Raw genomic sequence first — 18,243 nt, 5'->3', positions numbered from 1 at the left:
CTGGTGTATGGTTATGAACTGGTATATGGGAATGGACTGGTGTATGGATATGAACTGGTATATGGGAATGGACTGGTGTATGGTTATGATCTGGTGTTTGGGAATGGACTGGTGTATGGATATGGACTGGTATTTGGAAATAGACTGGTGTATGGATATGAACTGGTATTTGAGAATGGACTGGTGTACGGATATGATCTGGTGTTTGGGAATGGACTGGTGTACGGATATGATCTGGTATTTGGGAATGGAATGGTGTACGGATATGATCTGGTATTTGGGAATGGAATGGTGTACGGATATGAACTTGTATATGGGAATGGACTGGTGTATGGATATGATCTGGTATTTGGGAATGGACTGGTGTACGGATATGAACTGGGGTTTAGAAGTAGACTGGTGTTTGGGAATGGACTGGTGTACGGATATGATCTGGTATTTGGGAATGGACTGATGTACGGATATGATCTGGTGTTTGGGAATGGACTGGTGTACGGATATGATCTGGTGTTTGGGAATGGACTGGTGTACGGATATGATCTGGTGTTTGGGAATGGACTGGTGTATGGATATGAACTGGTATTTGGGAATGGACTGCTGTACGGATATGATCTGGTGTTGGGGAATGGACTGGTGTACGGATATGATCTGGTGTTTGGGAATGGACTGGTGTACGGATATGATCTGGTATTTGGGAATGGACTGATGTACGGATATGATCTGGTGTTTGGGAATGGACTGGTGTACGGATATGATCTGGTGTTTGGGAATGGACTGGTGTACGGATATGATCTGGTGTTTGGGAATGGACTGGTGTATGGATATGAACTGGTGTTTGGGAATGGACTGGTGTACGGATATGATCTGGTGTTTGGGAATGGACTGGTGTACGGATATGATCTGGTGTTTGGGAATGGACTGGTGTATGGATATGAACTGGTGTTTGGAAATGAACTGGTGTATGGATATGGACTGGTATTTGGAAATGAACTGGTGTATGGATATGATCTGGTATTTTGGAATGGACTGGTGTACGGATATGATCTGATGTTTGGCAATGGACTGGTGTATGGATATGATCTGGTGTTTGGGAATGGACTGGTGTATGGATATGAGCTGGTGTTTGGGAATGGACTGGTGTATGGATATGAACTGGTATTTGGGAATGGACTGCTGTACGGATATGATCTGGTGTTTGGGAATGGACTGGTGTATGGATATGATCTGGTATTTGGGAATGGACTGCTGTACGGATATGAACTGATGGACGGAGGTTAACCTTAAGTCTATTTGGGGAGATGTATCAAACCTGGGACAAAGGAATATGGAGAACCTGCCCCGGGTAATCAATCAAGTTGCTGTTTTCTTTTTCCAAATTATTTAGTGGTAGAATCAGATTGGTTGCTATTGGCAACTGCTCCACTTTCCTCCTGTTACCAGTGTTATCTCCTTTATTATTTATACTGGGAGCATTGCTCGTAAGGTCGTGTTCACACTGCCGACTTTCATGGTCAGAATACGGACTGCACTCGACAGCCTCACAATGGATCCTTTTTACTTTATTCTATGTCTTATCAATTTAATCTGAATCACATATATCTGCCTTTTATATAAAAACATTGTTCATATTTTATATTCATGCATTTTTGAAAAATCAAACAAAAAAAATTGTTAAAAAAAGGTCATAAATTTGTATTTGTTTTTTTACCAGGTGTAAATGCCACTGTTCTCCAGAATCTTTTCTTCCTGCTCCTCTCTGTTCCTGAGATATGGCCCCTTCTTCCTTGTATTTAAGTCTAGTCTTGTTAGCCAAATGGGTGTGGTTCTCAAGAAGATGTCCACTGAGAAGAGTTGAACACCACACCCACTTGTATAACAAGTCTACAATTGCATACAGGAATGAGATGGCCGTATCTCAGGAACAGAGAGGCACAAAAGCAAAATAAATACATCGCCGGATTCAGGAGAACAGCTGCATTTACACTGGGTGAAAAAAATTACACTATGTTCCAAATTATTATGCAAATTGTTTTTAAGTGTCATAGCATTTTTTTTAATGAAACCCATTAATGCTATTGTGTCTCAGGGTTCTTTGGATCACTGAAATCAATCTCAGATACCTGTGATAATTAGTTTGCCATGTGAGCCCAATAAAAGGAAAACTGGATGTTCCACGCTATTGAGCAGGCAACCGTTTTCAAGTAACATGGGAAAGAAAAAGGATCTCTCTGCTGCCGAAAAGCATCAAATAGTGCAATTCCTCGGTCAAGGGATGAAAACATTAGATATTTCCCAAAAACTTAAGCGTGATCACCGTACTGTTAAGAGATTTGTGGCTGATTCTGAGCACAGACGTCTTCGTGCGGATAAAGGCAGAATGAGGAAGGTTTCTGCCAGGCAAGTTCATCGGATTAAGAGAATGGCTGCTAAAAAGCCATTACAAACCAGCAAACAGATATTTGAAGCTGCTGGTGCCTTTGGAGTCCCTCAAACCTCAAGGTGTAGGATCCTTCAAAGGCTTGCTGTGGTGCATAAACCTACTATTCAGCCACCCCTAAACAGTGTTCACAAGCAGAAACGGTTGCAGTGGGCCCAGACTTACATGAAGACTAATTTTCAAACAGTCTTGTTTACTGATGAGGGTCGAGCAACCCTGGATGGAGTAGTGGATGGTTGGTGGTTGGCCACCATGTCACAACAAGGCTGCGATGTCAGCAAGGAGGTGGAGGAGTCATGTTTTGGGCTGGAATCATGGGGAAACAGCTGGTAGGGCCCATTAAGGTTTCTGAAGGTGTGAAAATGACCTCTGCAAAGTATATCGAGTTTCTGATGGACAAATTTCTTCCATGGTATAAAAAGCAGAAACGTGCCTTCAGGAGCAAAATCATCTTCATGCATGACAATGCACCATCTCATGCTGCAAAGAAGACCTCTGAGTCATTGACTGCTATAGGCATAAAAGGAGATAAACTCATGGTGTGGCCACCATCTTCCCCTGACCTCAACCCTATAGAGAACCTTTGGAGTATCATCAAGCAAAAGATCTATGAGGATGGGAGGCAGTTCACATCAAACAGCAGCTCTGGAGACTATTCCGACTTCATGCAAAGAAATCCAAGCAGAAACTCTCCAAAAACTCACAAGTTCAATGGATGCAAGAATTGTGAAGGTGATGTCACAGAAGGGTTCCTATGATAACATGTAACTTGGCCTGTTAGGATGTTTTGGAGTTAAATAGCTTTTTTGTTCCGTGAATGTGACCTCCTAATGCTGCAAATTCCACAAATGAGCATTTTCAGATCTTTAAAACATATCAAATGTTTAGAAATTCTACTGTGCCTAATAATTTGGAACAGTGCAATTTGAGCTTTCATTCATTTTGGAGATTACACTGTTATCATTGGGAGGTTTCTTCAATAAAGTTCGATGTATACTCTAACGGGTGATGACTTCTATTAGACTGACTGTCATTTGCACCGGCCACTTAGGAAAATCAGAGAAAAATATCATTTCCATAATAATTTGGAACACAGTGTATATATTTATGGAAGGTGTCAAATAAGTAATAATGTACTTATAAAGTGTTACCCGCGCCGATTCACCGCAGAGTCCCATTTGGATGCTGACACATTCCCTGATGGTCTCTTGTTCTTGACTCCTTTGCTGACTATCTGGAAATGGTGCGAAATACCCACCCTGCCAATCACTGCAAGCAGCGGTGATCTGCCTCAACCAGTGATTGGCTAATCGGACATTTCTAGTGTCTTGAGAATAGAGTCTGAGTTGCTGCCGATGTTAGTCTATGGACATTGTTTATCTGAATGCTCCATTTCATGAATCTGTTGGCACTTTGAGCAGCAAGTATTACTTTTAAAAGATGGCTACTGCCCCTTTAAATATATCCGCCTAATATTTCACGGTTTCGCCGTATTCCATTGTGCCGTCCCTATCAGTTTCCCTCCAGCTCTGCCGCTCTCTGACATCCCACTTGTGTTGATTGTTAGGCATTTAACTGGATAAACTAAAAATGGCTTGCTTAGCGATGATGGCTGCGCAGATCTGCCGGTAATTACGTGTTACGGTTAAAATAGGATTAAGGGTTTTAGCTGACTCCAGATACATTTTCTGTCCCTTCATCTACTGACTGCTCACTTTGTCATTGACTTAAAATGACCTGACAGCCGAAATATCCTCATTCTGTGAGACAAAAATGCAACACCAACAAAAAAAAGAGCTATAAAACTCTATGCACCATGCAATTCCAAATTTACCCTGTAGGGGCACTGCAGAGAAAATGAACACAAGCTGCCGCAGATCATCACAGACGATCGCTCTAATTAGAATTTTTTTTGTAAAAACAGATTATAAATGTTGGTGACCCAAATATATTATGCTTTTTTTTTCTCCTACAACCCAAAAATTGTGTGATTTTTTTTTTTTTTTTTTTTTTTTTTTTTTTCTTTATTACCATCCAACTTTAGGACTATTCTTGGCCAATGAAAGAGAGAAGCAGAAATTCTGAACTTGGCCAGACATTTTATGTTTATTGCCTACAATGTGATGACGCCAGACATGGGCACCATGGGAATACTTTGGGGTTCGCATTATGTGTATTACTATAAGGCTGTTACTATGATAACTAATATGGAATTGGCTTGATGGGCATCACCATGTGGTTGGTACTACGGGTCTGGCAGGCTGGGACACTAAGGATTGTTGGTAGATTGGTGACTACTTTGTTTTTGGTATGGTTGGCACTATGAAGAATACTATGACACATACTTTATGGTCATTCATTTTTGGCTGGAACTCTCGGACTAATATGAGTCTGGCAGATGGCAACTCTGGGGACTACCATGAGGTGGGAATTTGGGGAAATACTGGGAGATCAGTACAATTGGGAATACCATGAGGTTGGCATTATGGGAATGATTGATGGTGATGGTACTATTAGACTACCATGAGGTTGGCATTATGGGAAGCACTATGATGATGGGACTATTAGACTACCATGAGGTTGGCATTATGGGAATGATTGATGGTGATGGTACTATTAGACTACCATGGGGTTGGCATTATGGGAATGACTATGATGATGGTACTTATTGGACTACCATGAGGTTGGCATTATGGTGATGACTATGATGATAGTACTATTGGACTACCATGGGGTTGGCATTCCCATGAATGACTATGATGATGATACTTATTGGACTACCATGAGGTTGGAATTATAGGAATGCCTATGATGATGGGACTATTGGACCACCATGAGGTCGGCATTATGGGAATGACTATGATGATGGTACTATTGGACCACCATGAGGTCGGCATTATGGGAATGACTATGATGATGGTACTTATTGGACTGCCATGAGGTTGACATTATGGGAAGCACTATGATGATGGTACTATTGGACTACCATGAGGTTGACATTATAGGATTGACTATGATGATGCTACTTATTGGACTACCATGAGGTTGGCATTATGGGAATGACTATGATGATGGTACTATTGGACCACCATGAGGTCGGCATTATGGGAATGACTATGATGATGGTACTATTGGACCACCATGAGGTCGGCATTATGGGAATGACTATGATGATGGTACTATTGGACTACCATGAGGTCGGCATTATGGGAATGACTATGATGATGGTACTATTGGACCACCATGAGGTCGGCATTATGGGAATGACTATGATGATGGTACTTATTGGACTGCTATGAGGTTGACATTATGGGAATGACTATGATGATGTTACTATTGGACTACCATGAGGTTGACATTATGGGAATGACTATGATGATGCTACTTATTGGACTACTATGAGGTTGGCATTATGGGAAGCACTATGATGATGTTACTATTGGACTACCATGAGGTTGACATTATGGGATTGACTATGATGATGCTACTTATTGGACTACTATGAGGTTGGCATTATGGGAAGCACTATGATGATGGTACTATTGGACTACCATGAGGTTGGCATTATGGGATTGACTATGATGATGCTACTTATTGGACTACCATGAGGTTGGCATTATGGGAATGACTATGATGGCGGTACTATTGGACTACCATGAGGTTGACATTATGGGAATGACTATGATGACGGTACTATTGGACTACCATGAGGTTGGCATTATGCAAGTTTGGCACTCTGGACACTAATTTGGCAGCCTGTATTGGCATAGGAAGTGTGGGCAGGAGTCGTAAGGAGCACCCAGTGGTGGGGCTAACTCCTGAACACACTTCTTACAGCAGGTTTCGTGCATTGCTTGCCTGCGTTTTCTCATTTGCAATGGAGAAGTTGCCATGTTATTCTCCACCTCCGGGAACAAAGGCTTGGATTGTCCTTGTCTCCAGATGTCAGAGCCCTGACGTTCTCCTATTCGGGGTTGTGCTGTATTTCAGCCCTGTAAGCCAAGAGTCTACAGATGTGTAAACTCCAGCATTGTAGTTTAATGATTCCCTATAGACTGTATCTAGAACGTCTTATGTTAAGCGTGACACATAACACGTGGCCTAAACCCCGAAACACGTGTCCGGCGCAGCCTCCTAGGACAACCATTCTTATTATTGCTATACGCAGCCAATGCTCTACAGGACGCGGCTTCAGTTGATCGCTGTGGAGGTGACAAGAGTCAGCAAGTGGTTAGCCTTCAACTTTAGGGTAGAAAATGATAGCAGTTGATTTTATTGCTTTCTACGGCACCATCTCCAGTCTTGCCTATGTATTAGGGTTAGGGTTAGGCAGGTAGGTTCTATTACTGTCCACTCGTGGCACATGGTGCACAACGCTGTACACACACGGTACTGGCAGAGCATGACTGGATGCCGTGAACTCTGCCAACGTAGGGAACGCTGTGCCTGAATCTCGACCCGCTGCACCGACCAATGTCCTCATGATTATGAAACAAAATGGTGCTGCCATTGGCCACTGTTGGTGAGTAGAGATGTGGCCACACGGTAGCCTATGGCTAACCACCCCAGCCAACAACTCTCCAAATTTCATCTTCTGTGATCCCGGTAAATCAGAAAACATATAGGGGGTCAGCTTTACTTTTTCCTAAACTTTTAGGTCTTAAGGTCTTTCCTAAATGTTTATCTCCTAAGTTGAGGCTTGAAGAGAGAGTTTCCACCATCTTCCAATGGTTTAGGGAATCACAAACTATTGATATCATGTCAGTTCTGGAAAAGATGGACATTTCCCATAATGGTGACGTAAAAACTGCCTCATTGTCCTCATTATTGGGGCAACCAACGTGGTTCCCTGCAGAGTAAGTTCCATAATATTGAAATATGCCCCAAAAAAGGTCCTAAAGGGTGAATATTTCCAATCTGACGTTTCGGGGTGTGAATTAGTGGCGACCAGGGAATACTTCTACTGTTTTATCTGCAAATCATCAACTTTCGATCAGCAAGTGGTTCCTGTAGAGTGAATTTCCCCTCTGCCTTTAACACCCCTTTCCCTTGGCTTCTCCACCTTATCGGGACAGGTTTTCCGGCAGATAAGGTCGCAGTTCTGCGTCCAGAGGGATCTGCGGAAACAGACCACAAGAATCCTATCCGGCCTCAGGAAACAGAGGGACAGGATGCTCCGGCCTCTCGCCGGCCAACTCTGCTCCACATCAGCTTGAGAAGTCATCAAACTTTCACTTACAATGTCCTCAATGCAAAAACCTGTTCGGGAGTCTGGGCTCTGCGCAAAGAAACCGTCATTATATGGCCGCGCATCCTTCTGCGTGCCCTCTGGTTGCCAAATTTCGAAGGCTTCCTTAATAAAGGTCACTAGATGTTCACACAGTCAGAGGTCCGCAGGTTCTTAGAGACATCTCTGAAATGCTGTCAAGGAAAGTGGAAAATGAAAAATGGGCAGCCCAATTACTGCGTCCTCCTGTGTCCTATAAAGCCTTGGATATCACTTCTGGCTTCCTGTCCGCCTGCCCCGCAGGTCACACAGCGCAGCTTTCCCTCCTTGCAGCAAATTTTTTAGGTTGGTAGTAAACTCCACCACTTGTGCAGTATTTCTTTGGCAGCCGGTGCGAGTTTACGGTGTTCGAGCCATTATAAAGCTTTTTTTTTTTCACTACTGCAATATATTTTTGCTTGAATGGGTCCATTATTATTATTTGGATGCGTTACAAAGCAGTTTGATGGCCCTAAAACCTTAAAAAAAATAGACAAAAACACTAACTTAAATGATCGCTGTCATTTCTTTACATTTTGCATAAAATACAATACAGGCGAATATAGAGAGATAAGGAAAAATGTTATTCTTTCTCCACTTATGAGCCACTTCTTTTCCACCTGCCTCCTGAACTCGTCATCATTCACTTTCTTTCTTAAGACAAAAAAATGACAACCAGTTCACTGAGGGATCAGATTACAGCTGCCTGTTTAAGTCAGCGGAGAAGGGAGGGAATAAAACAAACAGATCACGCTGATTCTTTTTTAGTAAGTGTTTTATTTCACCCCCTGTGCAGGATTCACATTTACACTGCTCAGTATTACTGTGTAATATCCTCCATGTGATACATAGGGACAGGAGAGATGGAATCCCTCAGGTCTGTGTGTGCTGTGTATGGGAGGCATCATAGCAGCTAGTTTTCACCTACTAGTGCAGAAACTGGTGAAAAATTATGGATCCTGTGTTATATACTATATACAGAGGTGTTATCAATCACTGTACAGGAGGGGAGAGGATGTGAGCTGTGACCTCTTCTATTGTGAAGAGTGGAACCTGTGTTATCAGTCATTGTACTTGGGGAGGAGAAGGTGAGCTTTGACATCACCTATTGTGAATGGCGGATTCTGTGTTATCTACTGTATATATGGGAAATACAGTGTGAGCAAACAGCAATAAGGGGAATAGGGTAAGTAGCACATATGCTGGGAATTGATGTGGCATGAATTAACTGGTGCAATCTGTATTTTATGTTGGACTCTTACAAAAGTTACACATCTATAATAGATTCATGATGCATTTTATGATTCGAATTAAAATGGAAAAAAAAACAGAAATTATCTCAAAAGGTTAATCTACCTGCGCTATTTCACTCATCCCCTGCAATAAACCCAAATTCTGTTTTTGTAATTAGCAGCGGAAAAGGGGCGGGGGGCAAAACATCTTTGTAATGTATGAAATACTGAGGAGTGAGCAAATATCGCGGTGAAACCTGACGTTGCACTTTATGATCGTCTACTTAGGAATTTCTCATGTTCTTACTCAATACTGTATTAAAGGACAAGGATATTACTAGTAAGTGCACAAGCTTTAATTGAAAAGTGAATTGAGTGTCGTCGTACAATGTACATGTGGCGCCCCTGAGGCTTCAGTCGCCACAGAGGTACTGCACCTTCTCCTAAGGTGTAGTGCCCCACTATCCAGGTAGGGTGGGAACTCCCTTCCACATTCCAACACCTGCACCCCACACACAGGATAGTTCAGCAGGGACCCATCCATGCTTTATGCTGGAAAGGTCATAGGGTGCCTTTTGTGGTCCCTGGCTTCGTAACACGAGAGGTGCTGGGGAGGCGGGTGGAGTTAGATATAAAAGAGAGGGAAGGTGTAGGATTTCGAGGTCAGTCTGACAGGAGGTCAGTGGAGTAGGAAGTCACTCAGACAGGAGAGAGGATCCCTGGAAGAGGGATGGAGGAAGGAGTGCTGCAGATGCCTCAGTGACCTGAGCCAGCTGGCACGGGAAGGAAGAGAAGGAGAAAGACACGTAGATGGGAGACTACAGATTCCATAAGAGAGATAGAACAGATCGGAACGAAGGAGAATAGAAGGACGGTGGGAAGCAGGTTGGGAAAGAGAGAGAACCCTTCCAGTCCAGAGTGCAAAGGCCGGGGCCCGGTCCCCGAGGTTGATTGGATCTTTATGTCCGGCAACAGACACCGGAGGAGTAGTGAGCCACTGACGCCTTACTCCCATCATAGACTTGGGACACAACAGCAACTGAATAGAGAGCCGGGACGCAGTGAGGAGTCCCCGAAGCAGGCTACAGCTGTCTGTCATACAAGTAAAGACTAGGAACACCTAGAGAGAGGCATTCCAGGGTAACTAAGTACTGGAGTGCTTCGCACCTAAAGGCACATTGGAGGAGTCGTTCAGTAAGGTGCATGTTGGCGGAGTGTGGAGGGGAGAATCCTATCCTGCCTGGAGGTTGGCTGGGGCCCTGACCTGGAGAACACAGTACGGAGGCAGGCAGTTGAGTGAACTGCAGTCAGCAAAGCTTTGGAACCGCATACTCTGGTGTCCTCCAGTTATTCCCGCACCACTGCACCTGGGTACCAGCCTCCATACCATTCTGCGCCTCTCCTCATCCATTGCACCTACACTGCCCTGGGACTACAACTCCGCCTGTGGGGAGCTACACCATCTAGGCTGCGCATACCATCAGTCCCAGAGGATCTGCATGCAGCGTCGGCCTGACATCACACTTGCCGAGCACCACAGGTGGCGTCACGAACTATTCCAATAAACTTTAACACCATTAACATCACCGCCATTGATATTGGGCGCCCAGGGCCACGGACCGGGTCACCGCTGCTGTGACACATCTCCCTGACACCGGCCCGGTACCGAGTACCCCGCTGCCCTGGGTGTGAGGGGCGACCCAATTTTGGCATCACGAACAGGATGACGAGACCCGATACCATCGGGTTCTGTGTGCCTTGGATTTACAACTTTTGAAAATGTGCAAAAGACCAAATTTAATAGACTGTGACATGAATCTCAAAGATGGCCGCTGGCGCGGAGAAGAAGGGCGTGAAGAGATGGGAGGTCAAAAGAAAAGACTGCGAAGAGTATTGGGCCTTCCCTGCCTGAATTACTATGTGACAGATGCATGGCCCACCCCCAGAGGGGTTCGTATACTGGCTTGGTATGGAGGCGCTGGAAGGAGGGGCAGAGGAAGCCAGTGGCGAGCAGAAGGGCGGAGCAGGAAGAACGCCAGAACGCCATTCTGGAGAGTGAGGGAAGGAGGCCTGCGGAGCGCGGGGAAACGGATCTCCCTAGTGCCATGGCTGACGGCTCCAACCCGAACTCCGGAATGAACCGCCAGCAACTAGAAGCTGAAATAGCTGAATTGACAGCCAGTCTGCAGCTGAGGAAGGAAGCCTTGGAGAAGCTGAGACGGCAGCGCGCCCCGGCGGGGCCTACACCAGCGGTACCCCCTCCATCGTTACCTGCCGCTACCACACCAGACAGTCCCCGGGCAGCGCTGATCTACACTTCTACCCTGACCGTATGGCTGAATGCCGCCTGCCCGAAGAAATTACCGGAGGACCCGGGAGTGGAAGTGGAGCTCCCGCCCGGACCCGACGCGGCTGCGCAGGTCCCCGCAGAGACCCCTGCGGATCCGGAGCCACCATCCGCTCCATCACCACCTGCAGCGGAGCAGAGGCCGCACCGCCAGGAGGCCCCAGGTATGTCGGATGTTCCTCCACCTGGGAAGGCCCTGGGGTGAACCGCAGTTGCAGTGGCTGGCCAGGTCGTGCTAGATCTGGTCTGGGACCGGGATACCAGTCCCTGGAGGGGAACCGCACTAGTAACCTAAAGTAACTCTCGTTACCCAGGAGGGTTTGTTTGCACCAGTTGTGCCTTTTTCTGTTTTTTTTTTTTTTGCTATCATGTTTTTCCGGTAGAACTTTTGTTGCCCTGCTTTTGTTTGGCAGCGTTTTTCTACATTTGGAACTGAGGAGATCATGAACGCTGTATGATCCAAAACTTTTATTGTAAATAGTTTGCACCTCTTTAGGTGCACTTTCTTGGTTTTACATTTAGAGACTCTTTGCGAAGATAATGTTTCTGCATGGACACTTTTCGAAGATGATGTCTACCTCAAAGGACATTGCAAGAGATCCCGGCTGGGAGCGGTGTCCAGCACCTTACAAGAATAACTGTTGAATGTTTTACTGTGAAGTATTTGATAATGTGTTTTATGAGTATTAGTAACTGAGAAATGGCTTTTATAGAAGAATTAGGAATGTCTGATATAGAGATGAGAAATGTGAATAAAGAAATTGAAAGTAGACAGGTGACAGACCACGTATTTGCGGTCAGTGTCTTGCGTCTAGAAGAGACAGTGAAAGTAGAAAAATAAATGTGTACTAGAGAGAGAGAGAGAGAATAATTGCACTTTGAACTAGGAATTGCACTTAAAGAAAATTTTTGATACTAAGATAGGAAGTTAGCCTGTTTGTAACGTTTAAGAAATGTACCTCCTACATTAGGAAGATTAGATAAGTATTGCTAAACAGCATTTAAAATTTTTGTGTGTTCCTGTATTGTACTTTTGTTGTCTTGCAGCCCGCGGACGTGCTGTGTTTAACGGGAGGGTATGTGGCGCCCCTGAGACTTCAGTCGCCACAAAGGTACTGCACCTTCTCCTAAGGTGTGGTACCCCACCATCCAGGTAGGGTGGGAACTCCCTTTCACATTCCAACACCTGCACCCCACACACAGGATAGTTCAGCAGGGACCCATCCATGCTTTATGCTGGAAAGGTCATAGGGTGCCTTTTGTGGTCCCTGGCTTCGTAACACGAGAGGTGCTGGGGAGGCGGGTAGAGTTAGCTATAAAAGAGAGGGAAGGTGTAGGATTTCGAGGTCAGTCTGACAGAAGGTCAGTGGAGTAGGAAGTCACTCAGACAGGAGTGAGGATCCCTGGAAGAGGGATGGAAGAAGGAGTGCTGCAGCTGCCTCAGTGACCTGAGCCAGCTGGCATGGGAAGGAAGAGAAGGAGAAAGAGACGTAGACAGGACACTACAGATTCCATAAGAGAGATAGAACAGATCGGAACGAAGGAGAATAGAAGGACGGTGGGAAGCAGGTTGGGAAAGAGAGAGAACCCTTCCAGTCCAGAGCGCAAAGGCTGGGGCCCGGTCCCCGAGGTTGATTGGATCTTTATGTCCGGCAACAAACACCGGAGGAGTAGTGAGCCGCTAACGCCTTACTCCCATCATAGACTTGGGACACAACAGCAACTGAATAGAGAGCCGGGACGCAGAGAGGAGTCCCCGAAGCAGGCTACAGCTGTCTGTCATACAAGTAGAGACTAAGAACACCTAGAGAGAGGCATTCCAGCGTAACTAAGTACTGGAGTGCTTCGCACCTAAAGGCGCATTGGAGGAGTCGCTCAGTAAGGTACATATTGGCGGAGTGTGGAGGGGAGAATCCTATCCTGCCTGGAGGTTGGCTGGGGCCCTGACCTGAAGAACACAGTGCGGAGGCAGGCATTTGTGTGAACTGCAAACAGTGAGTAAAGCTTTGGAACCGCACACCCTGGTGTCCTCCAGTTATTCCAGCACCGCCACATCTGGGTAACAACATCTATACCATTCTGCACCTCTCCTCATCCATTGCACCTACACTGCCCTGGGACTACAGCTCCGACTGTGGGGAGCTACACCATCTTTGCTGCACCACACCATCAGTCCCAGAGGATCTGCCCGCAGCATCGGCCTGACATCACACTTGTCGAGCACCACAGGTGGCGTCACGAACTATTCCAATAAACTTTAACACCATTAACATCATCGCCATTGATATTGGGCGCCCAGGACCACGGACCGGGTCACCGCTGCTGTGACACATCTCCCTGACACCGGCCCGGTACCGAGTACCCCGCTGCCCTGGGTGTGAGGGGCGACCCATACATAAGTTAGTGCTGTCGTAATGGTGCACATAATTAATGTCACCATGCTGTACCCATAAATAATGCAACCGTACTGTAAAAATGAATAATGTTGCTAGACGGTGAACAAATAGCGTCAACTTGCTGTACACATAGATAATGCTGCTATACTGTACAAATGAATACTGCTGCAAACAGCATGTCCATGTATGACATCAGCCATAGTGTTTCCGATGGCAGCAGCTTTGGTATACCCCCATTACTTTTAATTGACATTTTTCTTTTTGTACCTTCCAGAACTTCTCGCCAATGATACGTACGAAGTTGAAACTTACAGAGCAACCACTTTGGGGTCTCGGTTTACCATGGCTGTGACTACTCAGACCCCTCTCCGAAAACCATCAGGATCCAATACACCCACGAAAAAAATACCTGCGCATTCTCCAGCTCCAAAAAATGGCACATTACTCCATCCTCTCCCTCTAAATCCTTCTGCAGTGACAGACCAAGACATCCTGGTACAAGGTGGCAGAATAATAAACACCACCAAGTTAAGGCATAAAAATTCGACCCACCACAAGAGTATAAGCTCCACACAAAATATTACTCATTTACGCCCAACCAAAATGCCAGTTACCGCCAAGAGCCATTCACAGATTGAGTCCTCTATAAAGAAACCTATCATCAGGAAAGTGCCAACCCCCCATAGCAAGCTCAAAAATATGATGAAGACCACAGTGAAAAACCCTTCTTCCAGGTATCAGCGCCCACCACACGTCCATCATAAAAATGTTACAATGAGACCTGGAATAGGACATTTCCATCACTCGAATTCTAGTACTGGTGTAGAGGAGATGGTCAAACCTCACAGATCTGTAACACCATTGAGGAACAGCTTACAACTTGGCCAGAAGAACATCTCACCAGTAGCCGATAGATTGACACATCTCCCATTGGGGTCCCAGCTCAACAAGAAGCTAAAAGATGAAGCCAATAGCTCCTCAGCTTTGCTTAGAACTGTAATAAACAATAGTTCCCAGGCAGTCACTCATAATATCAACCATATTACTCACTCTTTGCCAAATTCCAGTTTTCTATATGGCAAAAAGAAAATGTTATATGAACTGAACTCTCCGAACACATCAGAACGTGTATGGAGAAACGAAAACATGACGTTGGTACCTCAGATCGATAGAACAAAAGACTTCTCGACACCCGAGCTTTTGAAGGAAGTTAGTTTGCATTTGCCAGGAGCACGGCAATCTGACATAATGAAAGAGTCAAAAGTAACTATAAGGGTACCAGATATAGATGGGATCTTCAACCAGTCAAAGGAGACCTTACAAGAGGCAGAACTTTCTAGACTGGGTCAAGATCGGACTATTCAGTTAGAACCAGACAAAATGAATCTGGTCAGTTCTGAGCCTATAACGCTGGGCACAGTGATCAACGAGACCCAAAGAGCTTCTGATCCACAGACGCATCCAGTGGAGGAAGCCACGGAGGTCTGGACTTCATTACGGGCGACAACCCAGTCTAAAGTACAAGTCCACAACACTGTGGAGCAGCAATACCAGACTCATCCAGAATTGACAACAGGTGGACACATTCATCGGAACCAGACACATAGTCATAAACACTTTTTGTTGGGTGAACACAATCAAACCGATAACACTGTGTCTCAACATACAGTTACATCCCCAGCAAGGTTAGCTGGTACTAATAGACACCATAGACATCTACATAACTTTACTCATCCACATAAGCATAATGAACACTGGGTCCAACATCAGATGAGTTTCACTCAAGTTTCCCTAGATCACATAGGTAAAAAGAGGCATCCAAGCCAATCTCCACTCCGAGAAGAGATAAGAAGTTTTCATACAAGTCAAGAAACCGTAAGTAATGGATCAAATTTGGGTACAACTACCTTAGCCCACCTAAGAAAGAACCTTTCTGAACCCGAAACAGCCACGTCAAGTCCCTGGATGCTCTTCACAACAGTAGAACCAAAATCAACCTCTCAAAGTTTACAGAACCTAAGTACTTTAAGTCTACCAGCGCAGACTCAACGGGTGTTCCCAACACTGTATGAACCTGGCATGACAAATCCACACATGCTCAACAGTTCGGAACATGAGAGCCTAGAAAGTCCATACCCAAAGATGACCTTTAAGCCGACAACACAGAAACATCTACCAACACAGTCAACCATATATAACACAACTACAACTGAAGAGTTTTCGATGGAACTTAACACCCAAACTCCGCCAATGCTAACTTCACATGTGACCACGAATAAAAAGACTGAGGTCTTGGCACACAACGCCAAGAGAGTAATTACTGTAAACGAGACAGAGATAACCACACAGTTGCAGGTTAAATTAATTGATGAGACCCAACCAGTGGAACCTACACAAAGCCAGCCAGATGTGGCTGCACATGGCTCATCTTATCAGTCCACACAGACCTATCCCAATCTGTCCACAGAAGCTGACTCTACAAAAGTCAGGATAGGATCATCCACTGAGCCATTGCCTAACTCGAAATCAGAAACAGAGACTCACCCTGTTCTATACAATGTGACCGACCCTTCGTTGAACATGCACGGTCCACCAGACCTTATAACATTGAAGGTCTTCAATGAAACACACCCAAAACTATCCACAGACAATCTGTATACTGAGCCTAGTACACCTCCATATAGTAGTAAACAAGCAATAATATATGGCCACAATGAGTCACAAACAGACTTGGTCTTAAACAAGACTCGATCTACAACGCAAACTGAGCCAATCACGAAGGACAACTCCGACCCTACCACCTCTATAACTGGCACCAAACTGGTCAGTTGGACAGAGACAGAACTAGTTACTCAAACAATGCCAAATGAGAGCAACCCATCGTATCCGATCAAGCAAACTGAGTCAATCACGAAGGACAACTCAGACCCTACCACCTCTATAACGGGCACCAAACTGGTCAGTTGGACAGAGACAGAACTAGTTACTCAAACAATGCCAAACAAGAGCAACCCATCGTATCCGATCAAGCAAACTGAGTCAATCACAAGGACCTCTCCCGGTTGGCTTGAAAATACTCTAACAGTAACACTGACTCACACTGAACCAAACACAATCAATAGTTCAAAATCATCTATACACCAAAAAATGACCACAGAAAGCTTTAGAGAACCATCCACACAGACACAACCTATCACAAAGGACACAACAGAGACCACTAGCCAGCCAAGAAGAGTGTCTACCACTCCTACTGAGACACTCGTAAAGAATAGGACAATATCCCTGATACCGAAAACTGAACCACTGAACCCAACCAATACAATGGGATACAGTAGAGATAAAACGGAATCTTCCGAGCCAACGTCTGAGATGCCTAAAAATACAAACACACCTTATGGTGACGTATCACCAACTCACAGAGTACAACTACCATCAACACAAAGTCAAAAAGATTTGGAAACTCAAACATCTCAACACATCACAAGGGCTAGATCAGAGCTTCTTCCTACAGGAGATCATCTAACCTCCATATCGGGGACACCAGGTGTAAATGAAGGACCTGTTAGGTCACACACCACTGCCGGACCTTGGAGTGAGATATCTAGTCCAACATTTTCTGGTGGACATCAAAGTCGAGATGGTAGACGGGACTCAGGACCAACATTTTACCCCACGAGAAGCCATACTTCAGAAAAGAACCATGCCAGTGGTGGGCTCACGACAGTGAAGAGTTCCACAACTGAATCGAAGTCGGTAACATCATCGCAATCCGACACGTTCACCACCCAGAATATTGGTGAGATGATGACAGTGCAGCCTGGAAGAGACCGAATCTTCATTGTGGACGAGCAGCAGCCAGTCTTTAAAGGTCAGTCGTGACCTCTTACTGCCCAGACTGGAATCATTTATTCTCCTTTTGACAGATTTTATCTGTTGTTTTTCCCCTTCATTTGTCTTGAGTTCTCTAAAACCTGCACCAGTAGACTGACCTTTATAGAAAGAACGATCGCTCATAAAGACGTCAAAGTGGGTTGTTCTGTACAAACCTATAAAAACATGGCTGCTTTCTTCCAAAGATTACACCATACTTGTCTGCAGGTTGTGAGCGGTATTCCAGCTTTGCCTAATTCACTTCAATGGAGCAAAGCTAGAAATGACTCTGCTTTCGAAGAACGTAATCTGAGAGCAGCATGATGTAGGGGCTGAGAGCCTGATTCCAGCGATGTGTCACTTACTAGGTTGTGTGTTGCTGTTTCAATAAAATCAGTGTTTTATCAGCAGAAGATTATCACTACCGGATTTGGTTGTCTCGTTCCTCATAGTCCAACCACACACCCCCATCACAGCTTTCTATCAATGTGCAGTATACACAGAAAGTTACCAATCAGTGGTGTGGGCGGGGTTATACACAGCTCAGCATTCAGAGCTCTGCTAGATCTGCAGCAGAGAAAACTGTGATTGTATCAAAATGACAAAAAGTAACCCAGCAAGTGACACATCGCTGGAATCAGGGTCTCAGTCCCTACATTATGCTGCTCTCAGATTACATAGCACAAACCTGGTAA

At 45.0% G+C, this 18,243-nt stretch overlaps 1 protein-coding gene across 2 annotated transcripts in view; it reads left to right on the top strand.

The window, feature by feature from the left end:
- Positions 1–18,243, top strand: part of LOC141073018 (uncharacterized) — a 42,974-nt gene that overhangs the window by 6,607 nt on the left and 18,124 nt on the right. For both annotated transcript variants that reach the window (XM_073560293.1, XM_073560294.1), the window contains exon 2: positions 13,953–17,546. In XM_073560293.1, the coding sequence (XP_073416394.1) occupies positions 13,953–17,546 (3,594 nt within the window). The remainder of the gene's footprint in view (positions 1–13,952; positions 17,547–18,243) is intronic.

This window comes from Dendrobates tinctorius, unplaced genomic scaffold (genome assembly GCF_039654945.1).
Source record: "Dendrobates tinctorius isolate UK_male_01 unplaced genomic scaffold, ASM3965494v1 ptg000295l, whole genome shotgun sequence".
NCBI classification, from domain to species: Eukaryota; Metazoa; Chordata; class Amphibia; order Anura; family Dendrobatidae; genus Dendrobates; species Dendrobates tinctorius.
This window is presented reverse-complemented; position numbering and strand designations above follow the sequence as displayed.